Here is a 26,860-nt window from a genome sequence, read left to right on the forward strand (position 1 = left end):
GTGCCACTGGGGCTTCCTGGTGTCTCCACGGTAAAGAATCTGCCTGCAATTCAGGAGACTCAGGTTCAATCCTGGGTCAGGAAGATCCCCCGGAGATGGGAATGGCTATTCATTCCAGTATTCTTGCCTGGAGAATTCCATGGACAGAGAAGCCTGGAGGGCTACTGTCCATGGGGTCGCAAAGAGTTGCACACGACTGAGGGACTAACCACTTTGCACTTCCAGTTCTTGAAACCTGCTGTTTCAGAAATTAGAGGCTTGGTTTATCATCCTGGTGGACCTGTACTCCAGGCTCCAACTTTCTGACTTTTCTATAACGTGGAGCGGTGGAGTCCTATTTCACAAAGTTTTGAGGATAAAATGATGTAACACATATATCCTGCGTTGATCTGGCAAAGCGTGCCTGGTGCCCAGTGAGTGATCAAGAAAAAGGTTTTATTAACAAAACACCAACTCGTTCTAATTGATTTCAAGTGTCGGTGATACCCGAGAGACACTTTGTCGTCATGCATTTTCTCAGCAAGCTACAAGCGTGTACATCTTTCAAAAGTTAAGAGGAAAGGCTGGGAACCTTGGGCCTGCCTTTCTGAAAGTACGTGCTGCGCAAAAGGCGAAAGGAGAGTTCAACTCCCGGCAACTGGGACCTGCATTAGATGGATCCTTGGAGTCATTTCACGAAGTGAGTACTAAGGTCGTCCCCGTCTGTTTAACGGGAAACCGCGGCCGGAGCGGGAACGGACTGGAAGAGGTCCCGGGCACTAAGCGAGAGGGAGGCGCTCCCGGGCGGCCCCCGCGCGGTGCATTTTCCGCGTCCTCCAGCAGAGGGGCAGGCCGGCGGGCTCGGCGTCCCGCATAATAGCCGCTTTGATGCCGGCGGCGGGGAGCAGAGGGGAGGGGAAGCGGGGCGGGCCGGGCGAGGGGGGAGAGGGGAGGGGAGTGTCCCGCCGCCCGCGCCATCCCTCCGCCCTACGGTCCCGCCGCCACACGCCGCGCGAGCTCGGACCAGGCGCCCGCCCCTCCTCCTCGTCCCTCGTTGGCGGCCGCGAAGCCCCGAGCCGGCGGGAGCCGGGTGCTCACCATGTCGGTCGCGTTCAGCAACAGGTTCCAAGGTAGGCATCGCGGTCCCCCCGCCGGCCCGCGCCCCTGCCCCGCCCCCTGGCCCGCCGGCCCGCGCCTCCGCCACCCCCCCGGCCCGCGCCCGGTGGCCCCCGCCCGCCACCTGTGCGCGCGGGGCGCTCGGTGGGGTCTGCGGCGCGCGGGGAGTGGGCGCAGGCCGAGAGCGCGCGGCCCGGAGAGAGACCCCCGGCTTCCCCGGCCGCCTCTTTGTCTCCTCCAGGAGGGAAAGCCTTCGGTTTGCTCAAAGCCCGGCAGGAGAGGAGGCTGGCCGAGATCAACCGGGTAAGCGAGCGCCGCTGCCTTCGCTTTTCCAGCTCCACGCTGCCGCCCAGGGCAGCTTGCCGGTCGCCCCCAAATCTCCGAGCGCCCCATGGGGTGGGTCCCACCTCCGTCTGCTGTGCTAGCTGCAAAATCAACCCTCCCCCCCTCCTTCTCCCGGGCTTTCCCCAATTTCCTCCCTCCAGCCCTGTCTCCGCGCCTCCAGGTAGGTCCCCCTCCAGCCCCTCCACCTCCCTCTGGTCTCGGGTTGCAAGTTGTTCCTCTCAGACTAGGGAGGTGGGGCCCTCTCTGGAGCTCTGATGGCAGCCCAGCTCACCCGCCCTGGGCCCCCACCCCCCCACCGCCTCCCCCGCCCCGGGCTGGCCTGGGATCTGACGCAGGGACTTGGCACTGGAAGGGCCCCCCCACCCCACGATGTCTGAGTTGTCCCCTGTTTTACAGCGGCGGAGGGAAGAGAGGCTCAGAGAGGTGAGGTAGCCGCCCAGGGTGGCACAGCAAGTCTGGGTCAGGCTGCTGTTAGGACCCCGGGCTCCAGACTCACAGGCCAGTGATCTCGCCCCCCAGAAAATGTTGGCCTCCTGGCTGGTCCCCCCACTCCCACAACTCCTTCTCACTCCAGCGCTTTTAGGAAAGGTTGCCTTAGATACTTGATGCTTTTCATCCTGATCCTGGTGGATTTCTATAAAGAAATCCTTCCGGCTCTTGCCAGACACACAATGGGACGTTTTAGACCTTTGCTTAAAGACTACATTTAAACTCTAAAAGAAAGGGAAAACTGTCAGGGCCTGCTTGGATTGGTCAGAACTCGAAGGCAGCACCACAAGCCCTGGGCTCAGATCTGGTCTCCATCGTGTACCAGTTCTGCCGTCCCTAGCAAGGACCTCTCCTCACAGAGCCTGGGTCCCTCGAAGGGCTCAGCAAGGGAAGGAATGTCTTGTGATTGGTCCAGCGCCTGGCCGGGTGGGAGAGAAGACTTCCATGAGTGATATTCAGGTGACTTCTTGAGGAGGATGTCCCAGGTTTCTAACTGATGGCAGAGTCATGGCCACTGAAACAAGGCTGGACATTTCCCCTGCTGGTTCCCTCGGGCTGCTGGGCATCCAAGATCCAAGTGCGGCTCAGAGTCCCAAGTGGACAGCGATGAGGGTCCGGGGGGTCCTGGGGGGAGGCCGTGTGGAGGCGGGTCCAAGGGCTGCGGCACAAATGTAGCATTAACTCTCACCCGGGGCTTGCAGTCTGGTTTCCATGGACTGTCTAGAACTAGGCAGCCTGCCTGGTTTCATTTCACTGGCTGTAGGAAACCCACGGAGGGCTCTGGAGACCCCAGGGTCCCACCAGGTTAAACTCTGGCCCCCTCATCATCATCCTACACCTGGCCTCTTGGTGCCGTCTTGAGTGCAGCTGGACATCCGGACCTGGACGTCTGTCTGGCTGGGACTCTCAGGGGTCCAGGCTGCTGGGCTCCCTCCCAGGTCCCTCCGCAGCTGGCCCAGCCTTGGTGTTGGCTGCTTTTGCCCTCTGGACGGGAGCCTGGAACCCTGACCTCATACAGCCCCCTGGGCCACTCAGCCGGCCAGGTTCCAAGCCAGTTGAATCCACCCACAGCCAGAGGACCCCGAGCCAGAGACAGCTGGAGATGGGAGAGAGGTGACTATAGTCGGACAGGCCAGCGGAGCCGAGAGTGTGCGGGACTTTCCATGCCAACCCTGCCCGTGGGGGATGGGGCAACTACGTGGGGTGGGGGTGAGGCTACAGGGCTGTTCTGGGAGGTGTGCTGACTTGGCTCAGAAAGGGGAGGGACTGTGGCTCTCAGGGGCCAGTCTGGACAGCACTGAGATTGGAGATGGTGAACGAGAGAGGGCTATGTCTAACCACCTTGGGACCCCAACGCCCAGAGAGGGCAAGCAGCCGGCCAAGGCTACACAGAAGCCAGTGACAGAACTTCTGGTCTAATGTCCTTTCCCTGCCTGGATGCTATTCTGAGATCCACTGTGTGAGCCCAGGCTGGGCTGCTGGGATCTAGGCTCTGGGCTCCCAAGGAAGGAGGCACCAGGATGAAACCAGAAGCTTGAGCTGTTCCCCACCACAGCAGCAAGTTTGTCCCACCATAGTTGAGAGTCATGGGTGGAGGGGGGTGTTCACTGGCTCTGTGACCTTGGGCAAGCCTCTTGAGATAACGGTAATATGTTTGTTGTGATTTTTCAGCTGAGATAATCTATGTAGAGTACACAGGAGAGCTGCCTGCTGTCTTGATTGTAATCAGTGGTTAGTTTGGGACTACAAGGTGCAGGAGTGGAAACCGGGGGCAAGGTCTGAGATAGGCTGGCTGTTCAGCCTGAACCAGACCCCTTTGTCTGGCAGAATCTTATCTTCCCCTTCCTGAACTGGGAGCAGAGATGCCTGCTCTGTTCCAGGTCCCTACAACGATCGTCACTAGAGATGATCAGACTGAAGCTCCTTGCAGACTCTCAGGGAATCACTGTGTTTGAAGGTCTGAGTCAGTTTCACACATGGCCATGGCCACGGTGGAAGTTCCCTAGGGTGGATAGATTCTTACTGTTGTTCAGTCGATCAGTTGTGTCTGACTCTTTATGACCCCGTGGACGGCAGCACGCCAGGCTTCCCTGTCCTTCACTGTCTCCCAGAGTTTTGCTCAAACTCATGTCCCTTGAGCTATGATGCCATCCAGCAGTCTCATCCTCTGTCACCCCCTTCACCTCCTGCCCTCAGTCTTTCCCCCCATCAGGGTCTTTTCCAATGAGTCAGGGACCCATATTAGCAGCCCAGATTGCCTGCCTTTGGGGTGCAGCTTCATTGCTCCACTGAAGTGGGGCTTTTGGGGTGCTGGGCTGAGCAGCTGCCCGGTGGCCCTTTGAAAGCTGGAAGGCATGAAGGTCAGGGCTTCATGACTCACTGTATGTGTTTGGGCATCGCTGTGCCTGCTGCCTGGGGCAGAGCCCAGCCTGGCCATGAGCTCTGGGGGCTTCTCTGGGCCAACAGTTTCTCTGTGGCCTTTCTCCTCCCTGGGATGGGCCAGTTTCCAGAGGGCAGCAGGGTAGCTCAGTCTTGGCTATTGTTATTATAAGGGATTCAGGAGTCGAAAGAGAAGGAGACTTGGGTGGACCCAGAGGTCCTGGTGGAGCTGTATGAAAACGCACTTTTGGGGGGTTTCACTCTAGTTTTTGCTGTCATTTTCTGCGCACTTGGCATGTGCTGGGCAGTATGCCAGGCGTGCTTGGGACATTATCTCGTTGGATCCTCACTCCCACCCTGTGAGTGTCTGTTCCATATTGCGTGAGGCGAGACTCAGAGGGGCTGAATATACTACCTGGGCTTAAACAGCCACATGAGGCTTCCCAGGTGGCTCAGAGGGTAAAGAATCCGTCTGGAATGCAGGAGACTTGGGTTCAGTCCCTGGATTGGGAAGATCCCCTGGAGGAGGGAATGGCAATCCACTCCAGTACTCTTGCCTGGACAATCCCACGGACAGAGGAGCCTGGCGGGCAACAGTCCATAGGGTCGCACAGGGTCAGACACAGTTGAAGCAACTGAGCATGCACACGCACACAAGTAGCCACACTTGACCCCAGCCTTTCCTCTCAATCTCTGAGCTTGACTGGGGCTCCCTTGTGGGCTCCCCTCCATGCTGTGCCTGTGTATGTCTGTGTGTGTGTGTGTATGTCTGTGTGTGCCTGTGTGTGTGTGTTTGTATATGTCTATGTGTGTGTTTGTATATGTCTATGTGTGTGTCTATGTCTATGTGTGTGTCTGTGTGTGTCTATGTGTATGTCTGCGTGTGTCTATGTCTGTGTGTGTCTATGTCTCTGTGTGTGTCTGTGTATGTCTATGTGTGTGTATGTCTGTGTGTGTGTGTGTTTATACATGTCTATGTGTGTGTCTATGTCTATGTGTGTGTGTGTGTCTGTGTGTATGTCTGTTTATGTGTGTCTGTGTGTGTATGTCTGTGTCTGTCTCTGTATGCATGTCTGTGTATGTCTGTGTGTGTGTCTGTCTGTGTGTATGTGTGTGTATCTGTGTGTGTCTATGTCTCTGTGTGTGTCTGTGTGTGTGCATGTGTGTCTGTGTGTGTGTGCTTGCGCGTGCGCATTCTCTGCACCACTGGAGCCGGCAGGACCTCCTACCCCCCTACATAGCTGACATTCCCCGCACCCTGATGGCATGGCAGGTGACCCCGGGTCAGCCAGACCTGGCCTTATATGGCAACAGGACAGATTCTCTCCAGCTTCTTGCAGGAACCAAGGGAAGCTATGGGACTGGGCGGGTGCCCCTCAGAGTGTCCTTAGCCGTGGGACGGAGCAGGAGCCTGGAGGGTGGTGAGAGCTGCGGCTTGCACCAGCCAGAGGCCGGGAGGCTCATTTACAAAATAGCTTACGTTGTGCTTTTGCTCCAGGCCTGGTTCTGAGCGCGCCCCATCTCACTGACTCCTCTCAGTGCAACGCCGGATGAGGTGGATGCTCAGCAAGAGTCTGTAAACATCCTCGTGAGACAAGGATTATTCGGCCACCCACTTTAGAGATGAGGAAACAGAGGCTCAGCCAGGTGAAGTCACCTGCCCAAAGCCACCCAACCAGGAAGTGACAGAGCCGGGATTCTGTCTCCTGACACTGCCCATGGCTCGGCCTGTCCACCAGGTGGCTGGGCCTCGCTATGACACAGGCGTCTCTTGCTTACGTGGATAAGGATCTCTGGCTGCCATCCCACCCTCTCAGCCCTCCAGGGTCGAATGAAGGGCACTCGGCATTCCCTCTAGCATTTTGGTGCCTGATGGTTAGTCAGAGCCCATGTGCCACCTGCGTCAGGAACTGGGCACAGCAGGCCGGGTAGCTCTGCCCAGGGGGTGCTTCTCCCTGGCCCCTCCCCCAGCAGCGGGAGACCTCTGAGCCCTGACCTGGCACTGCACAGGTGTGTCTCTTGTCCTGTGGACTGGCAGTGCTACCCTGTCCCCTGCCCAGGTGAATGCCCAGCTGGCATCGCTGGGCACCCGTCTCTCTTGCTCTTCCTTAATATATTATAAGGGAGATGATGGTGATAAGCAACCACGTGAGCCTCTGAGGATTCAGTGTCCCTGCAGGTCCTGCCCCTCTCGACCTTAGAGTAGCCATGTCACAGGAAGCCGGAGATGGAATTTCTGCAGGGTCTGCTTCATTCGGGCAGCTGGTGGGGTGTTTTTCTCCAGCTGCCCCATCTACTGGCAAGCACACCGTGTCCGGATGAGGCCCCAGAGCCACCGTGGGGGAATGTGAGCCTGTTGTCCTCGCGGGTGCACATTACAGGCACCTGCTACACGCCAGGCCTCAGGCCGGGCATCCGTGACCTGGCCCTGGCCCTTTAAGAGCCTGTGGCTGCATCAGAGGCCACAGGGCCAGGCATGGTGCCACCTGTCCTTGGGGTTTTCTCCCAGGGCTTCGGCCACCGGCCCCTTGGATGGCCTCCAAGATGGTGATATCTGCCCGCCCTAAAATTCTGCTGCAGCTAATACATAAAGACACGCCTGGAGGGCCGGGAGCAAGCATCCGGGAGCAAGTGCTAGAGGTACCAGCCCAGAAAGGGAGTTATGTGGGGTTGGGGGGTGGGACAGGCAGATGGCGAGGATCGGGAGGCCAGGACACAGCATCCTGGGGCTGCCAATTCCTGTTGGTTCAAGAAACAGCCCCTTCTGGGCATGAGCTCTCAGGGGGTGAGGGGAGACTGGTGTGCACCAGAGAGTGTAGATGACCAAGAGAGGCAGCAGTGAGCCCATGCAGCTGCGGGCACCATCCCTGGGGTCTGAGATGGGTGCACTCTGTCCTCCGTGGATGGCCCATTACTACCAGCTCAGCCTGGTCTCCAAGGACAAAGCCAAATTTGCCCTGGAGGAGGAGCGACCAGGGGTCAAGGCTCACCAGAAGGACTTGATGGCATAATGTGAGATAGAGTCGTGGGTGGGCCTCTTCTCTGCCCTTCCGCCATACACAGTTGTCTCTTGGTGTGGCTCGAGTTTGGGTGATCCAAACACACAGTGATAACTGCTGTTGCTGCTGCTAAGTCGCTTCAGTCGTGTCCAACTCTGTGCGACCCCAGAGACGGCAGCCCCTGCTAACCCTTAGTAAATATACTGGGCTTCCCTGGTGGCTCAGACAGTAAAGAATCCGCCTGCAATGCAGGAGACCCAGGTTCAATCCCTGGGTCAGAAAGAACCCCTGGAGAAGGAATGGCAACCCACTCCAGTATTCTTACCTGGAGAATCCCATGGATGGAGGAGCCTGGGGGGGCCACAGTCCATGAGGTTCACAGAGAATCAGACATGACTGAGTGACTAAGCATACACACAGCAAGTATACTAGAAGTGAGGATTTTTCTATACAGTTCACTCATTTAATCTTTATACCAACCCAGTGAGGAGGTTCTGTTATTATGGTTCCATTTCCCAGGTGAGAAAACTGAGGCCCAGAGTTGTAAAACAAGTTGCCCTGGGCCACAGAGGTAGTAAGTGCTAGAACTGGGATTTGAGCCCAGGCAATCCAAGTCAAGCTCCCTACCCCATCCCTCTGCCGAGCATGCCCTGCACTTGCTGGAGGAAAGATGGTTTGGTCAAGACCTTGCCCTCTGAGGCCTCAGTTTCCCCAGCTGTTGACAAAGAGGACCAGCTGGATCTCTGAGGAGTCCCTTCTGGATTCTGTGACTGGGTGGATGTCGGAGCAGCTCTGCCACCTCTGGGGGTCTGGCCCGTGGGCAGTGACCTCCTGGCTCGTGGCTTCTTGTTTTCCACCCCAGGCTCTTTCCAGCTTGCATTTCCTGGTTCTTTGTTAGGAACTGACCAGGCCCCCAAGGGCTCTAGACTGTCTACTCTCAGAGCCCAGCCGGCTCCTGAACCCCTCATACCTGGATGCTCTGACAGCAGTTTCTGCAGCCTGAAAAACTGGTCTGTGGGGACAGTGGGTTGGAGTGGGGGCGGGGGATGGGACTAGAATGAAACATCTGCACACACGCCCCTTCTCAACCCCCTAGAGGGCTATAGAGTGGTTCCGTGGCCTCTGGAATAACCTCTTTCTGTAGCTGCCCAAGAGGAAATACTGCCCAAATCCCAGTATTGACCTTCTTTGCCCAGAAACCTGTGGCCAGGCCTTGTTAGGGGCAGGGAGGGAGCTGGGATGGTGAAGGCAGATAGACCTTGAATTGTGAAAACACTGTGATCTTGAGTAAGCTGAGCAATCTCTCTGGACTTCCGTTGTCTTATCTGGGAGATGAGGACACCCGGAGAAGGGAAAGGGCAACTGCAACCCTTCAGGCCTGAATTGGGGGAGGGGGTTTCCTTCCTAATCTGTTTAATAGTTGATGACAGTCTGGATGATGAGCTGGGGGTTATAAGTGGATTGAATGTATAGAAATGTTAAATGATAATAATACAATAAATTGTTGTTTAGTAACTATATCGTGCAACCCCATGAACTGCATGCCAGGATAATAATAAATCGCTAACATTAATTTAACGTTTACCAAGTGCCAGGCACTGAGTTAAGCACTTTAGGTATATTTACCTACCTACGTAATACTCAGGACAAGCTTATGAGGTAACTATTTTTCTCCTTCCCAGGTGGCACAGTGATAAAGAATTCGCCTGCCAAGCAGGAGACTTGGGTTCAACCCCTGGGTTGGTAGGATCCTCCAGAGAAGAGAATGGTACCCCACCCCAGTATTCTTGTCTGGAGAATCCTATGGACAGAGGAGCCTAGTGGGCTGCAGTCCTTGGGGTCGCAAAGAGTTGGACCTGACTGAGTGACTGAGCATGCAGAGATGAGGAAACTGAGGCCCAGACAAATGAAGTTGTTCCCCCACGGCACTCAGTGTGTTCAAACCTAGGTGTTCTCACTCCAGCTTGCCCGCTTGTTTCTGTTTTTGGTGGTGGTGGTTTAGTCGCTCAATTGTGTCTGACTCTTGCGACCCCATGGACTATAGCCCTCCAGGCTCCTCTGTCCATGGAAATTCTCTAGGCAAGAATACTGGAGTGGGTTGCCATTTCTTCCTCCAGTTTCTTTCTTTGTTTTTCTTCAAACATCTAAGGTGACCTTCTAGTTCCATCTCCTCTGCCTGGGGGCCCAGAGCTAAGGCAGGGGCTGCTGGGGTCTGGAGAAGGCACCCGCCCAGTGGGCATGGCTGTGCCCTGAGGCTGGGCAAGGATGTAGGGGGAGGAGCCTGGAGGGGGGAAGCTGCAGGCTGTGCTTGAGCAGGGACCAGGAATCCAAAGCTCTGAGGTGAGGTGGGAGCTGGCAGCCCAGCCAATAGAGCTCCTGTTCCTGCCTCCCGCCTTTCCGCCTCCCCACCCCCTGCCAAAGGCATGGTCCACACAGCTGCCCCAAGCCCGAGGTCAGCATGGGCTGACCCGTAAACAGGTCAGCTGCTTCTCCCACCCATAGCTGCCCTGTGGCTCAAGCATTTGTCACTGCTGCCACTGAGGGAAAATGCCATTCCAGTCTCAGTCCTCTCCAGCCTCTGTCATATGCATAAACATGCTTTTGCAAAGCTGCCTTTTCCATTTCAGGAGGGAGGGTGGAGAAAGTCTTCTTGGGCTGAATGCAGTCCTCCCTGCTCACTCACTGCTCACATTTACTGAGCACCTACTATATGCTGGGAATTGCCGGGTGCTAGGCATCCGTGGGGCAGAGACAGTAAACACATCCTCCTAGAATCTGTTACCAAGAACCTGCCTTCTCATAGCATTCTTCCAGCACCCACTGCCACTGCCTTCCTTCTACTCCTCACCTCTGCTCAGGGAGGGAACCCTAGCCTCTGCTGTGGAGTTTCATCCCAGCCCAGCCACTTGCCAGCTGTGCTGCCTTGATGTTGTTCAGTCGTAAAGTCATGTCCGACTCTTTGCGACCCCACAAACTGCAGCACTCGAGGCTTCCCTGTCCTCCACCATCTCCCAGGGTTTGCGCAAACTCATGTCTATTGAGTCGATGCCATACACCCATCTCATCCTCTGTCGCCCCTTTCTCCTCCTGCCCTCAATCTTTCCCAGCATCAGGGTCTTTTCCAATGAGTCAGCTTTTCGCATCAGGTGGCTAAAGTATTGGAGTTTCAGCTTCAGCATCAGTCCTTTCAATGAACACCCAGGACTGATCTCCCTTCGGATGGACTGGTTGGATCTCCTTGCAGTCCAAGGGACTCTCAAGGGTCTTCAGCAGCACCGTAGTTCAAAAGCATCAGTTCTTCAGTGCTCAGCCTTCTTTATGGTCCAATTCTCACATCCATACATGACTACTGAAAAAAACCATAGCTTTGACTAGATGGACCTTTGTTGGCAAAGTGATGGCTCTGCTTATTAATATGCTGTCTAGGTTTCTCATAGCTGGAGAAGGGAATGGCAAACCACTGCAGCATTCTTGCCTAGAGAACCTCATGAACTGTATGAAAAGGTTACCTTGATGAGAAAGTTGTTTATCCTCCCTGAGTCTCAGTTCATTGACCCTTCCTGCAAATATTGGCCAAAAAGTTCATTTAGGTTTTATTACAGGAAAACCACTTTTTGGCCAAGCTAGTATTGACTGAGCACCTACAGAGTAGAACCCAGCAGGGGCAGACAGCTAGTGGACAACACCCTTAATAAGCAATTACACTGTAAATTGTGTTAAGAGATAACTCACTGTGGAATGCAAGGTGTTATCTTAAGGTGGATCGGAAGTGGGGGCGGGGTGTCCAGGAGGCTGTGTGGCATTGAGAGGGTGACAGTTGAGTAAGAACCAGAAGGAGGTGACACGCAGCTGTGTGCGTTCCAGGCAGGGGACACAGCTGCCATCCCGCGGTGGGAGCGCACCTGGCATGGGGGAAGCAGAGACAGGAGGCAGGATTGCTGAGGCACCCACTCTGGGGGTGAGAGCTGGGGAGTAGAGGGCAGAGTGAAATAGCATGTTAGATGGTGATCAGTGCTAAGGAGGAAATTGGCTTTATCAGTGAACAGACAATATAGTCTTGGACACCTAGGGCTCTCTGCTGAGAGCCGGGCCCAGGGTCAGGTCCAGAGAGGGGTGTGGCTATTAAGAACCCTGCAGTTCAGGCTGAGCTCTTGCATTTGTGTCTGATTTGTCTCCAAGCCTACCCCCTTGAACGCCATCTGTCTGGAATCCGTAGAGGGGAAACCTTGAAACTCAGACTGGGTCTTGAACCCACAGTCTTTTAACTAAGATCACACACTTGGTCTCAGGACTTAATGAAGCTCAGGTTCTCCATGTCTCATCACAGAAAGAATGAGAGACGAAGTGATAGGTAAGAAGTGGATTTACTTAGAAACACTCCACAGACAGAGGGAGGGCCATCTCAGAGAGAGGGAGCTGCCGCAGGGTACTACGGAGTTGTCAGTTTTTATAGAGTTGGGTAATTTCATAGGCTAATGAGTGGGAGGAGTATTTCAGCTCTTTTGGGAAAGGGGTGGGGATTTCCAGGAATTGGGCCACCGCCCACTTTTTGACCTTTAAAGCTGAGGCCCCAGGTCTAGTGGAAGTCCACTCGGCCACCGTCTTGGAGCTATTTGGTTCTAATCAGTTTATGTTGTGTCCTCAGGCTGTGTCATTCTTTTAAAGTCATCCCCTGCCCCCTTCCCTCCTGTTTCAGAGGTGGTCAACATATATTACAGACAGGTTCCAGGTTGGTGCAGGATTTCTGGTCAACCAGAAAGAACGGGGAGTTCAGAGGGCCCCCAGGTCTCTCCCCAGAGGATCTCAGATGTTGGGCTTTGCCTGTGCTCTTGTGCTTCCCCAGGAAGGCTTTCTAGTTCCTAACATGATCAAGTGAAGGGGTCACAGGCACAATGTGGTGAGTAGCCCAAATGGATTCCACTTAAAAATTCAGAGATTGTGAACTTCCTACTTTTACGAAATATCCTTTTCTGAACTCATGGCAACCGTCAATGGTCATTGTTTAAAGACTCAACTTGGCAAAATAAAATCTTGGACGGCCTATATTCACACTTCCCCCTATTTTTTTTTTTTTTTTTTTAATGTTTCTGCTTTACCCCAAAGGCTGGAAACCCCTGACTGGTTGGTACCTCTGCCAGACAGATATGGCATCTGTGACCCCGGGAGGTGCCTGGTTGGCACAGGGTCACGGACAAGACTTAGTTGTCCTGCTTTTGGTCAGAGAATGGGGGGGCAGGGGAGAACAGCTAGAGCTATGAGAGGAAGCCAAGAGGAAGGATGGACAGACAGAGCCAGCCGACAGGAGGGCAGTCTCCCAGGCTGCAGGGGAAGGTTCCAGCTCAGCGGAGCCAAGTGCATGCAAGGCTGTGCATGGTGCATGGTAATGAGGCTCCGAGTGAGGCTACGGCTGAGCCAGCTGGACCCCATGGGCCCCGGGGCTGCCCTCCACCTACTTAGCTGCTGGAGCCACGGGCCCTGGGGTCCGATAGATGCGTGTTCCAAACCAACCTTGAGCTTTCACCTTGCCTGGGAACCTTGGACGTGTAATATATTGACCACCTTGGTCCTATTCTGACCTGCAAACTCGAGTAACGGTGGCTGTGAGAACTGAATGGGATCGCATAGTGTCTGCCGAAAGCAGAGGAGCAATCAGAGGCCCCCTGACCCAGCCAGAGAGGCCACATTGGCAGGGCGGTGAGGGGGTTGCCTCCTACTCTGTCAAAGGATTCTGAGTTAGTAGGGAGGGACTTGAACCCTCGAAGGGATCAGATGCTGCCCCACACAGAGTTGTACCTGTTGTTTACTGAGCAGGGACGTTCGAGCCTGGTGCTAACTACCCGCAGACGGTTGTCTCCACTGAGGGGTAGGTGCCTGAGGAGGTGGGTACCTGTGTGCCCATTTTGCAGCTAGTAAGCAGGAGGCTGAGATCCAAACCCAGAGAGCTTTATCCTAACTAAGGTGCTTGTCATTCTCCCACTCTACGCTGCATTTACAAAGACTGGCTGGAGAGGTAGTGAGTTCCCTGTCCTAGGAGATGTGTAAGTATAGTGTATATAGTGTATCTCATAGTGTCTGCCGAAAGCAAAGGAGCAGTCAGAGGCCCCCTGACCCAGCCAGGGAGGCCACATTGGCAGGGCGGTGAGGGGGTTGCCTCCTACTCTGTCAAAGGATTCTGAGTTAGTAGGGAGGAACTTGAACTTGGTCATCATTTAGCGGGAAATGATGGCAGGAATTATCAGAAACAGGTTGCATGATTGACCCAGATAATTTTGTTTTCATTTAAAGATCACTTATTGAACTACAAGTATATATTTATATGGGATGTTCCAAAATTTTAAATTAGAATTTTGTAAGCTCCTCCAAATTAATTTGTAAGATATATTTTTCAACAGTAGTTGGCCTAGTCATAACAGGAAAAACATTCAAGAGAATTGTAGAAACCCAAGTTTAGTATCATGATTACCTCTGGGAAGGGAGAGAAATTGGATTAGGGAAGAGCAGAGGGGAACTTCAAACTGTGTATTAGTTAGACCTAGATAATGTTTAACATTTTACTTTATTTTAATGTTTTTGGCCACACTGCATGGCACGTGTTCGAACAGGGATGGAACCCGAGCCCTCTGCACTGGACGCGTGGAGTCTTAACCACTGGACTGCCAGGGAAGTCCTCTAACATCATGTTAAACAGGGACTTCCTGTAATTTTATGATAAGGACCCTGTCTTACCCTCCTCGGTCTCACCTGCTCTGGTCCCTCAAAAACTGTTGAAATAATGGAAGGATGGAGTCACAGCCATGTCCATGTGGCTCAGTGAGAAAAGCAAGGTCCAGGGAAGTAGAGGGGAAATTCTGCAATTCTGGTGCCACGATGGGAGCACACCCTCTGCTTCCTCATCTGAATGCAGGTTCTAGGGCCACTTGAAGATGAGCAACAAGGGAGGTAAGACACAGGAGATCTGAGTTCGATCCCTGGGTCAGGAAGGTCCCCTGGAGAAGGCAACGACAACGCACTGCAGTATTCTTGTCTGGAGAATCTCATGGACAGAGGAACCTGGAGGGCTACAGTCCACGGGGTCACAAAGAGTTGGACATGACTGGACAACTAACACTTTCAGTTTCAAGTAAGACACCTGCCACTGTGCCCAGCCTAGCAGGTGCTAACTGTTAGTTTTTGTTTTAAAGTCGGATGAATGCCTGCTCACTGCCCATTTTTAAGTGTTGGGATTAAAGATGCATGCTCTAAGTCAGACAGAACCAAGCTGAAGCTCTGGCTCTGTGAGCCTCAGTTTCCACATCTGTAAAATGGGAATAGTAATTATAGCTACCTCCTGGGCCCACCAGGAGATCCAGAGTGAAGGTGTGGGTAGGTGCTTCATTCTGGGACTGTTATTTAATCCCACTCCATCTCCCCTCAACCCCATCTGGTTCTGAAAGGGCTCAGTTGAGTTTCTCGAAGCTTCTGAGGGGAAGGCGGACCCTGTTTTACAGATGAGGACACAGGTGGGAGGGTAAATGACTTCTGGAGAGAGAGTAATAATATTAATAATATAATAGCTATTGTTTATTGAACTGCCAAGATTCTTGTATATACTCTCCTTGGATTTGCAGACAAGAAGAAGTTAATGATAATTATACCCATTTGGCAGATAAAGCAAGAGATTCAAAGAGGGGTCAACTGGCTTAGGATCGCCTACTTAAGGAGTTCATGCTGGAACCATGTGACTTGCCTTTGCAGCTCACGGCTTTGTGGAACTTGAAGCTGGGGTGCCCAGAGGGGAAGCCCAGGCCCCTGTGCCCCTACTTCAGAGGCTGACTGAAGGTGCTTTGTCTTCCAGAGCAGAACCGCTGGGCCTCACCCCCAGCTGCTAAACAAACTTCGTACCCACGGGCTGGACCATGCAGGTCTGCCCCTGAGGGTTGACAGGAGGCCAGGATAAACCTTAAAGCCTCCCGCCCAGTCCGGCCAAGCCCAGCCACCTGGCAGGAGGGGCAGCACTGGGCAGGGGGCTGTGTGCTGGTGAGCTTTGCCTGCTGACCGCCTGCTCCTTGCTGTCCTCTTCCTCCGTAGGAGTTCCTCTGCGACCAAAAGTACAGTGATGAAGAGAACCTGCCGGAAAAGCTCACAGCCTTTAAAGGTGAGCTGGGGCTGTCTGCCCCCCGCCCCCAGGAGAGCTGGGTGGCCCCCCTTGCCCTCACACATAGCGTTCCTCATCCACGAGGCCAGGCTGCACCCCAGTTTCATCCAGAACACCCCACTTCCAGGCGGACTATGAGACAGGGTGCCCAGCCCTGGGGACACCCCTCGCCCGCAGGCCCCAGACCCGCCCTGGCCCTCTCTCCCCTCCGCTGCCCAGCATGGCTCAGGTTGGCTCCTGCCCATCACTGCCCAGGCCCGCCCTGCTCGCTCCCGGGGCCCCAGGACACAATCGGCTCTTTGTCACTGCGCTTGCCTCCCCTCCTCCGCGGTGGAGCGTCTCGGGAGCCCCTGTGGAGAATGGACGTTTGTGTCGCCACAGTGGGGCAGGGGGCAGAGTTTCTGCCCATTGAATCCCCAGCAGCACAGGATGAAAAGAAAACAGGGCCTAGGAGCCCGCGCGGGGCGGAGGCGGCAGAAAGGTCCCTCTGTTCTGGGCCCTGGTGCTTGGTTCCCAGCCAGCGGCTCGAAAGGAGAGGAGCCGTGCACAGAAGGAGCTGGACAGACCTACCTTTGGTGCCTGGGAGATGCACTCCGGGTGTGGGAGCCCTGGGCGTGCTGGGGAACCACTCGAACTTGGCCTTGTGGGCATCCTCGCTGCTCCAGGGCAGAGAGCTGGCCAGTGCTCCTTGGACTGCTTACAGCTCAGCCGTCCTTAAGGCAGGACACCAACAGCTGAACATGTGCTGACCACTGACCTTGTGCTCAGGGTTGCAGATCTCCCTGCCTCAGCCCAATCCAAGCCTCAAGGAGATGGTGCAGATGAAGAAACTCAGGCTCAGAGAGGTGGTGTCACTTGCCTGGGGTCACACAGCTCACTACTGGCAGAGTTGGGTCTTGAACCCATACTGGTCTTACTCCAAAGCCTCTGCTCTTAACCATTACACAATTGGTGCTTTTTACATCATAAAGAAAGAAAAAAGGAAGGAAGAAGGAAAAGAAGTAGAAGACAGACACCCCCGCCCTGGCAGGTCCTTCTGCCCCTCCCCTCCCTGTGCCAACGCAGAGCGGCCGGTCTCCTTCCTTCTCCCTGAATACCAGCAGGGTCACTCTTCAGAGGTGGCTCTGAGAGGAGGGATAGAGGTCCCAGGGGATCCACGCTCCTGGTCCTCATTGGGATGTAGGATGGGGTCCATCCTGGGACCACAGGAAGATACCTAGGAAGTGAAGGGAATGTGGAAGTTTTAAATCACTCACTCATTTTATCTCCGAATGAGCCCTACTAGGCACCAGGCCATTTGGGACCTGGGGGCACAAGGAACACACACGGGGCGGCCCCCTGGCCAAAGGAGCCCATGTCCTCGTGGGGGAAGGATGGTGAAGAGAGAGCAAGGGAGTGGAAAGTGTGTCAGATGATAGCAGGTGCTTTGTGGGGGTGACGGGGCCCAGTTAGAAAGGCGGGGGCCCCTGAAAGCAAGAGGAAAGGCCCTGAGAATTCCTGGAGGGACATTCCAGGCAGAGGGGTGGCAAGGCTAAAGCAGGAGCAGGTGGGAGATGGGCCAGGAGCCATAATATGCTGCTGGGGGGAGCAGGGTGGGATGGGGTGGGATGGGGGATTGAAGGGGAGAGGGAGGCCTGGAGTCTGGAGGGCAGATGCTTGTGAAGGTCACAGGGCCTTGCAGGTCACTGGGAAGATCTTGGCTCTCTCATGCTGGCTGCTCGGTGCAGAAGACACCCCGAAGGTTCCACCCTCCTGTGGCAGGGGCGATCTGCCCAAGGCCACAGGACTTCCCTGCACACACTGCCTTGTCAGGAGATACCAGGCTCATTCCTCCGACCCCTTGATCCCAGAGGTTGAACTCCAAGTCTGTAGTGAGGTTTGCGAGGAGTGTCCGGGGACCCCTGGGCACTATACGTGCCACACTGCGGTCAAGGGCAGGTGCGTGGGCATTTGTCCCAAAAGAGCATCAGGTTCTCAGTGAGGCCCATGAGCCCCCCACAAAAGATCAGAAATGTGGGGACTTCTTAGCTTGGAGGTTCTCTCACCCAGCTGCCCATCTGAATCACCTGAGATGCTCTGAAAACCCACCAATTCTGGCCCCCAAGATCTGCTTCCCAAATCCTGCAGATCCGCCTCCCTGGGGCCGGGTATTTATTTCAGTCTCTTCACAGATGGTTGGGATGCGGCCAGCCCGCACTGCTAGGGGCCTGGGGGAAAGCAGCTGCCCATCTTGGCAGAGGGTCAGAGTGGACCCTGGGCACCTTTCTCTACCTTGCCTGCTGTCAAAAGGTGCAGTGGGGTGAGCCCTTTCTCCAGAGACAACAGCTGAGATGACAGGACTTGCATCGAGCCCCCCTCGTGGGATGAGGAGGCTGGTATGGGCCCCCTGAAGACCCAGCCAGTTACCCCCCAGGGGAGTCACTGGGGCCCTGCTAATGCCAGTTTTTGCTCTGTGATTTCCAGAGAAGTACATGGAGTTTGACCTGAACAATGAGGGAGAGATTGGTAAGTGAGACCCCAAGGGTGCTGGGCCGGGGGAGGGGAGGCAGTTTGATGGGTCAGGGGTGGCAGGTCAGAGAGTCCTCCTGCCTCACCAGCCTGTGGTTTCCTAGTGGACCCTCCTTCCAGCATTTCTTCTCCTCCTCTGTCTTCTCTCGTTTTTCTCCTTTTTTGAATATTTGTATCCTGTTTTCTTTAAAAATGAAATGTGAAAGTGTTCGTCATTCAGTCATGTCCGACTCTTTGCGACCCCATGGACTGTAGCCTGCCAAGCTCCTTTGTCCATGGGATTCCCAGACAAGAATACTGGAGTGGGTTGCCATTCCCTTCTGCAGGGGATCTTCCCCACCCAGGGATTGAAGCCGGGTCTCCTGCATTGCAGGCAGATTCTTTACCATCTGAACCACCAGGGAAGCTCTTTAAAAATAGGGCGTTACTAAAATTAATACATCATCACTATAAAATGGTTTGGAAATCACCACAAAGCACAGCGACAAAATACATCGCCACAACCCCACCTCCCAGAAATAGCTTCCTTCCATTCTTTGTGCTAATCACAAGCAGTTTTATACCGCTTTAGAACCTTTTTAAAAAAATAATATATTGTTTGTATTTTGACATATGATTCATTTTTTTGAAATATAATTAATGGCTGCATAATATTCCATTGTGGGAATGGACTATAATTTATTCACCCAACACCTTAGCATTGCCCTTTCAGACGACGTCTGGTTTTAAGTCTTACTGATAATCCCATGAAGGATGTCTTTGTGCATGAATCTCTGTCCACACTGCTGATTATTTCTTTAGAGTATATATCTCAGGAATTAGGCATTCTGGGTTAAAGGCTTTTGAAGCATCTTGCCAAATTGCCATCCGGAAAGGTCTTGCCAATTTAGTTTGGCCCACAGCGTGTGGGGAACAGTTCACTCCTTCCTGTAGAGCGTTGTCCAGCTTTCATTGAAATGTCCCGGACATCCTGGCACCTCGATCTGACATCAGTGTGGCCCACCCTGCCTCTCCGGGGAGCTGGTCCACCACTCCCCCGGCCCTAAAATTGGCCCCTGCCCTACCCCCACTCCACTGTTTGCTGACCCATTGTTCGTGGAACAATCCGAAGGAAATTGCCTCAGATCTTGGGAGCCAGGAGGTCAGAGGCAGCAGCTCCTCGGGGTGCCTCCCTTGTTTTTCTTGAATTTGGTTCATTTGTTGGCTTTCTTGTTCTGTGGGCTGTTCTGGGCCCCGTCTCCCTTCCAGCAAAGTGGAGCCTGGGACTGTGGGATGGGAGAGGCAGGTCGGGGAGAAGCTGGCAGCCAGCACCGGGAAAGCAATTTCTGATGCGTGGGTCAGGCCGACTCTCTGATCCCACTTCGCTGGACTCAATTTCCCGGGTGGCTGGAGCAGGGGACTCATGTTCACCCGAACCGCAGGCGGCAGCAGAGAAAAAACAGAATGAAGAGAAGCTGTGTGTCAGGGGCGTCCTGTGCATCCTCACTCCACATAATCCCATCGACTATTTGATCACTGATGGCAGGAGGTTCAGAGAGATTAAGGAGTTTGCCCCACATCCCACGGCCAAGAATAGCAGAGCTGTATTCCAACCCATGTCTGCCTGACTTTAGAAGCCCACGTCCCTAACCCCTAGTCCATACTGCCTCTGAAGTGGGCAGGGAGGGTGTGATGGGCTTATTCTTCCGAGAGGAGAAAAGTCATTGCCTGCAGTCTCCAGGGAGGGGCCATCCTCCCGGGCTTCTTCTGGGCATGGGGTGCTGCCTAGGAGCTTCCCAACTCGGCCCAGCAGCCTTTCCCCACTTAACAGATCTGCTTCTCCTCTGGCAGATCTGATGTCTTTGAAGAGGATGATGGAGAAGCTTGGGGTCCCCAAGACCCACCTGGAGATGAAGAAGATGATCTCGGAGGTGACAGGTGGGGTCAGCGACACCATCTCCTACCGAGACTTCGTGAACATGATGCTGGGGAAGCGGTCGGCGGTCCTTAAGCTGTGAGTCTCTGGAGGCAGAGTCACCGTGTGTGGAGAGGTTCCTGGCTCAGGCTTGGAAGCCTCTGACTTACTGGGCAAGGTTCTTAACTTCGCTGAACCTGATGTCTCTCATCTATCAAATGGTCCCGTTAATAAGTACCTTGCTGGCAAAATGAGCCCATAGCAGAACCTAGGAAAATCAGTGCTCACTAAGTGGCGGCGGTGATGGTGATGACGATGACGATAACTGCACAGCTGAGACCTTCCGACCCTCAGCTTCCTCCTTTGTAAAATGACTCTACTACCCCACAGACTGTTGTGAGCATAATCTAGAGCCAAAAACCAGCTCAAAATGTAGGTAGTGTTCAATCTTGATGCTGTTTCTTTTTTTTTTTTTTCAATTCTGCTTCTTTAAAAAAAATTTTTTTTTGGCTACAGTGGGTCTTTGTTGCAGCACAAGAGTCTTTTGTTGCTTCTCAGTTGTGGCATGCAGGCTTCATCACACCACGGCATGTGGCTCTTAGTTCCCCGACCAGGGATTGAACCTATATCCCCTACCCTGGAAGATAGATTCTTAACCATTGGACCACCAGAGAAGTTCCTCTTGATGCTACTTCTTGCTACTGAAATGACTTTGGGAATATTACTTTCAGCCCCTGAGCCTCAGTTCCTTCACCTGTAAGACAGAGATGATCGTGTGTATCTCGCATGAAGTGTTGTCCTGAGGGTTAATGAGATAATGCGTATGAGGAGGAGTCAAGTCCAGCACCTGGCTGATGGCAAGCACCTAGTGTGTGGTAACCAAAATCCCAGTTTGCATGTACTTCCCCACTGGAGAGCAGCAGAGAAATTCCTTGGAGAGTCCCAGAGTATTTGTTCAGACTGTAAAGGACACTTGCTTGGATTTTATAAGATTAATTAAAAAAAAAATGGAAACAGTTGATTTATGATATTGTGTAAGTTTCAGGTTTAGAGCAAAGTGATTCAGTTATACATGTGTGTGCATGCATGCATGCATGCTAAGTCACTTCAGTCGTGTTGCTTTGGAACCCTGTGGACTGTAGCCCACCAGGCTCCTCTGACCATGGGATTCTCCAGGCAAGAACACTGGGGTGGGTTGCTGTGCCCTCCTCCAGGGGATCTTCCCGACTCAAGGATTGAACCCACATCTCTTGGGTCTCCTGCATTGGCAGGTGGTTTCTTTACCACTAGTGCCATCTTGGAAGCCCAGTATGCATATATTTCTTTTCAGATTCTTTTCCATTAGGGGTTATTATGAGATATTGAATATAGTTCTCTATGCTATACAGTAAATCCTTGTTGTTTATCTGTTTTATATACAGTGGTGTGTTTGTGTAAGATTAACTTCAAATGTACCAATGTAAAATATACCTGTCTCATTTTACAAAGAGTGAAGCTGAGTGACCTGCTCATGAGCCCATGGGTTCAGGCTGGTCAGAGCATTTAGTGTGGGGTGGGATGATCAGGAGGTGTGCTAGGAAGACCATACAGGTGAGATCACACCGCACCTGAGAGGCTAGGTGGTAGCAATAGGAGTGATGATGCCATTAAAATGACACCTAAGAGTCAGTGGATATTTACTCTGTATTGGGCCCCAGTCTGTATGTTGACTCCTTAGATTTGTCATTTATGAATTCAGTAAATATTTATTGAACACCACCTCTGTGCCAGGAATTATGCTTGGTGCTGGGGACCCATGAATTGCTTACATTCTAATGACAGGAGACAGACAAACACAAAGCAAAAACCCCAAACACCAGGTTGCAATAGGGCAGCACACAGAAAAATAAAGTGGGCAAGAGGAATAGAAAGAGGCGGGGTAGTGGACGGGGAGGATCTCAGTGAGGTGACGTTTGACCAGAGCCCTGCATGAGGGGGATGTGAAGAGATGAGGTGGTGGAAGCTGCACGTGCAAAGGCCCTGTGGCATAGCCGTGCTTTGATGCTCAAGGAACAGCACAGAGGCCCGTGTGCCTCGAGGACACCGAGTGAAGGATGAGTCTGCAGAGATGGGCAGGGGCCAGATGATGTGGGGCCTTGTAGTCCACGGTTGATTTAGCATTATTTGTTTATTTATTTTTGGCTGTGCTGGGTCTTCATTGCTGCATGCAGGCTTTCTCTAGCTGCAGTGAGCGGGGGCTACTCTTCGTTGCAGCGTGCGGGCTTCTCATTGCAGTGGCTTCTCTTGGTGCAGAGCAGAGGCTCGAGGCACACAGGCTCAGGAGTTGCATGGGCTCCAGAGCACGGGCTCAGTAGTTGTGGAGCCCAGGCATAGTAGCCCTGTGGCACGTGGAATCTTCCCAGACCCGGGAACGAACTCGTGTTCCCCTGCGTTGGCAGGTGGATTCTCATCCACTGCGCCACTAGGGAAGTCCCAAGGAGCTGACTTTTAAACGGTCTCTCCGACTGCAGTGGAGGAAGAGTGGCCGCAGGCAGGTCATTAGGAGGCTCATGCACTTGTGCAAGTAAGAAATGAGGTGCTCAGCCTGGAGGGGCTGAAGTGCAGGTGGGCAGGGGCTGTTGGAGTCGGGAGTGATCTTGGAGTTAGAGCTGGCAGGGGTGCTTCCAGGTTTAAAGGAAAACAAGGAGTCTGATGGCTGTAAGGTCTGGGTTCTGAGTGATGGTGCAGTTTGCTTTGAGAGAAGAGCAGGGGGCAGGTGGGAATTGAGCTTAGTTTTGATGTATTGACTTGGAAGTGCCCCTAGACACACAAGGGGAGAGGTTGAGGAGGGAGCTGGCTGTGCAGGTCTGGTGCTCAGACAGAGGCCCTTTGTGGACGATCGAACTTTGGATGGGATTCAAAGCCAGGGGGCCGAAGGAGCCTACCCAGGGAGGGAGGGAGACCAGAGGGAGGAGAACACTGTCGCTTGGAACAGCTCCATGATGTAAGCACTTTTGGCATCATCACATTTAGTTGGAAACACTGAGCATGTGTTGAGTGTCTTGCTTGCGGCACCAGTTGGGAAGGAGTAGGGCTGGGATTCCTTCCTGAGGCTATACCTTGAACCCCCACCCTCTGCTCCCTAGACTTTACTGTCAGAGCAGTGGGAGATTTTTGAAGATCTGGGTTTCGAGCAGAACCACAGCACAGACTAGCCCTGTCTCCTCCAGGCAGCGTGGTCGGGGGAGGCACATGACCCAGAAGTCTGAGGTCTGGAATCTCATTCTGTCTGTGTGGCTCTGAGTCACATGGCCCCTTGGCACCTCAGTGTTCTCTGTAAAATTGGACCATCTGCCTGCAGAGGCTTCTGGGAAAATACCCCTGGAGAGAGGATGCAAAGGCATTCTGTGGTGGACCCTGCAGATGTGAGGGCCGGGATGATCTTTCCCTGGACGAGGAAAAGAGTTCTAATCCTGTTTTGTGTTGTTTTCTTTTTCTTTTCTCACCACTTCCAAACCAGAGTCATGATGTTTGAAGGAAAAGCCAACGAAGGCAGCTCCAAGCCAGTCGGGCCCCCTCCAGAGAGAGACATCGCCAGCCTGCCCTGAGGAGCCCTGCCTGGACCTCCTCGCCCTCCCCACTCTCTTCCTCCCTCCTGATCTCACCCTTCGTGACTCACTGTGACCTCTTATTCATTTTGTTTGGTCGTCGTGTGTTTGTTTTATCAGCAGAATCAGTGATCTCTTTGTATAGCACAAATGATCTGCCTTAAAGGGGCCCTGGGTTGGGGAGTCCAGATCGCCTCCCTCTCTTTTTCCTTGCGTCTCCCCTCCCTGTGCAGAAGGGCTCACATTAAACCAAAAACCAGACGGAACAGGGCCAGGACAGGGAGACCAGAGCCTGTGATTCCCGCACTTGAAACTGGCACTCTTTGCCTTCCAGGTCTCTGAGCTGAGTCCTAGCATCCTGACCTGGCCCTGGTGAAGACCTCAGCCCACTTTCAGAAGACCCTAGAGTTGGGATAAGGCTGTAAGGTCTCGTTAGGGTTTCCTCAGACAGGGATCTTGGGTGTGCTAGGATGTGGCCACGAAGTGTCACACCTCCCCGGCTGGTCTCCCCCAGCCCACGCCTTGTCTTATTCTCCGTGAGGTGACAAAAGGAGATGAGGAGAGGGGCTTGGCAATGTGAGCCCTTCCAGAAGGTTCCAGAGGAATCCTCTAATCTTGCCCCCGGCCACACCTTTACAGGCAGCTCAGAAAGAGGCTGCAGCACCCCCCTGACCCTTGCTGGGGCTCCAGAGGTAGAGGGGATCCTGGGGCCTTGGGGCGGGGTTCAGCTCAGTCTAGTCCCACCTTTCAGGGAGGATGTCGAGGGCGATAGGGTAGGAGGGCGAGGCTTTAGTGCTCATGGCAGAGAGAGGCAGCACACCACTGTGAAGCCAGGAGCTGAGAAATAGGGTGCCTGATTTGCTTGAGACCTGACTCTGCTTCCCCATTTGCCTTCACACCTTCCTTACACCATTCATTCATTTGTCTTCATTCATTCACTCAGCCACTCAACAGATATTTATTGACAACCTGTTACAAGCTTTAAGCCCCCACCCCCACCCCACTTTGTCCTGACATGTCTGTGCCCACTTTCTCTCTGATTCATCACTCTGTTTCCAAATCACTCAAAACCTTGAGCCTGGGAATTGGATCAGGGTCACCTGTGTTTTTTATTGCGGACTGGAGTTTTAGAGCCCTGAGCCACCCTGTGGGTTAGCTGGGGCAGGCCTCTCAGTTCACAGCTGACAAAACTGTGGTGACCCACAGGGATTAAGTGCCTTGTCCAAGGTCAGGGGTTTATCTGGAGATGGGGGATCTGGACTGGGGCCTGGGCCTTCAGATACCCCCTGCCCCTGCCTCATCTCTGCTCTGGGCTGGCCTCAGTCAGTGATGAAAACAAGGGAAGGGACAGGGAGGGGCAGTCTCCTAGGTCAACCCTCGGGGAGGGCCCTGGGCCAGGATTCACCCTTCCTAGTGCCTCTGAGTCAGGATCCGCGGGACCCCCAGCCTTGACCCCACCTGTATTCTGTAGTCCCTTCTCCTGCCCACTCAGGACTTAGAGGCACTCATCCATTGCACATGTTTATAAGCACCTGTTACCAGCCAATACTGAAAAGGACAGACTCATGGAATTTAGAGTCTAGTGGGGAATTCAGACCCTGGTGATGAATGTTGGGAAAGAGGAAGCTATGAGGTGACTGCATTGCAATCCTGGGGGCCTAACTGGGCCCAAGACTGGGCAAGAGTCCTGCAGAAGACTTTGAAAAACCTCAAGTGGGAAGGTCTGGGGGCTGTTGGAGGCTGGAGCCAGTATGAGCTCCCCATGGCTCCTCTGACCCGTAATCAAGGACCCAAGGAGCTGACTTGACGACAGTTTTTGAGGAAGTGGAGCAGGTAGGGGGTGGGGAAATGGCCAGGTTGGATTAATCCACTGGTCTTGACCAGTTCAGGAACAAGATTATTCAGCCATGACTGGCTGATCTTCAGTCTAAGGAAGTACTTCAAATGCATAAGCCTAGTTGAAATTTAAACCCCAGCAAAACATTCCTCCCTGTAAATGTAAAATCTCACCCCCACATCTCCTCCCCTGCTCCCCTGCTCCCCCCGAGATCCTTAGCTGAGAAAGTGTCTGTCTCCTCCCCTTCCCACTGCCTCTCCTTTCTGGGACAGGCTGAGACGTTTGAGCAAAGAAATGCCTTCCTTGACCATCCATCATAGTGTATCTGTACCTCACTCAGACAGGAGGGCAGAACCATCTAGGCTTAGTGCAGTGGTTACACACTTTACAAGATTGCAGGAAGCCTCTTTAAGGGAGGAGAGCAAGTGGGTGTGTTCTCAGCTTTTCGAAAGAGCAGGAAAGTGTTCTCTCATTGGATGGGGAGTGTCCTGGGAAACCCCACCAGTTCCTTCATCATTTCTTGGAATTCAGCTCCTGAAGGGAAAGGGTCTCAAGAGTGGTTCCTGGAAAGGGAGGTCTGCATGTATTTCAGACTGTGGTTATTAGCTATAGGACTCTTACTTCTTTGGCTAAGAGCTCAGCTTCTTAGATGTTCAGCTGCCTTTTTTCTGAAAGACCAAATCTAACTAATGTAACCAGCAACTTGGGGACTGCCAAGTATGGCATTGTCCCTGCCATTCAAAAGGAAGGGGTGTGTCAGGCAAGTTCAGGGGGATGCAGTATGTGTGTGTGTGCATGTGAGTGTGTGTGATACTGGATATCATCTCTACAGACTGGAAATAAAACACACTTATCAATGTCTTGACTGGTGTATTCTGGGGATGGTTCTGACACTCAGGAAATTCAGAAGAGCTAGCTCATATAGTGACAAAGGGAATGAATATATCTGTGTACCAGGCTGTTAGACATTGAACTTCCTTTACTGCATACAGCAACCCCATGAGTAAGGTTCTAGTGTATCAGCCTTGCTTGAAAAATGAGAAGCAGGCTTAGAGGAGATAAGCAGTTTGCTGAAAACCAAATAGTAAGCAGCAGAATACGCCCCCTGGAGCTGAGCCATGTGATCCAAATTAAGAATCTGCCCTAGAGCGTCTATAATAAAGAAAGTCAAGTCGCTCAGTTGTGTCCGACTCTGCGACCCCATGGACTGTAGTCTATCAGGTTCCTCCATCCATGGGATTTTCCAGGCAAGAGTGCTGGAGTGGGTTGCCATTTCCTCCTCCAGGGGATCTTCCCGACCCAGGAATCAAACCGGGTCTCCCGCATTGCGGGCAGACTCTCGTCTGAGCCACCAGGGAAGCCCAGTATTCCACTACAAAAATCTCTCCTTTGGACTGTGTAATAGTTGGCAATCAGCATATCCAGACATGCTGAATTCTAATCAGGCCTTCACCACTTTTTGACTGAGGGGAACCGGGGAATCTTCTTGACTTTTCTGTGCTTCTAGTTGCCTCATCAGTTAAATGGCAACGATAATCCCTAGGTGACTAGGACGTCTTGAAGATTCAATTACACATGGCTCAGTTGGTAAAG

At 53.3% G+C, this 26,860-nt stretch overlaps 1 protein-coding gene across 2 annotated transcripts; it reads left to right on the plus strand.

Moving 5' to 3' along the window:
- Positions 1-922: 922 nt before the first annotated feature.
- AIF1L (allograft inflammatory factor 1 like) lies at positions 923-26,128 on the plus strand. Of its 2 annotated transcripts, XM_027556590.1 has the most exons (6): positions 923-1,109; positions 1,337-1,398; positions 15,375-15,441; positions 17,905-17,946; positions 19,780-19,942; positions 23,343-26,128. In XM_027556590.1, the coding sequence occupies exons 1-6, from the start codon at positions 1,079-1,081 to the stop codon at positions 23,428-23,430; spliced, it is 453 nt and encodes a 150-aa protein (XP_027412391.1). In that variant the 5' UTR covers positions 923-1,078; the 3' UTR covers positions 23,431-26,128. The 2 variants fall into 2 exon arrangements, with proteins under 2 accessions (XP_027412391.1, XP_027412393.1); XM_027556592.1 differs by lacking the exon at positions 1,337-1,398 and having other exon boundaries at positions 964-1,109.
- The last annotated feature ends 732 nt before the right edge of the window (positions 26,129-26,860 follow it).

Source organism: Bos indicus x Bos taurus, chromosome 11 (genome assembly GCF_003369695.1).
Source record: "Bos indicus x Bos taurus breed Angus x Brahman F1 hybrid chromosome 11, Bos_hybrid_MaternalHap_v2.0, whole genome shotgun sequence".
Taxonomy (NCBI): domain Eukaryota; kingdom Metazoa; phylum Chordata; class Mammalia; order Artiodactyla; family Bovidae; genus Bos; species Bos indicus x Bos taurus.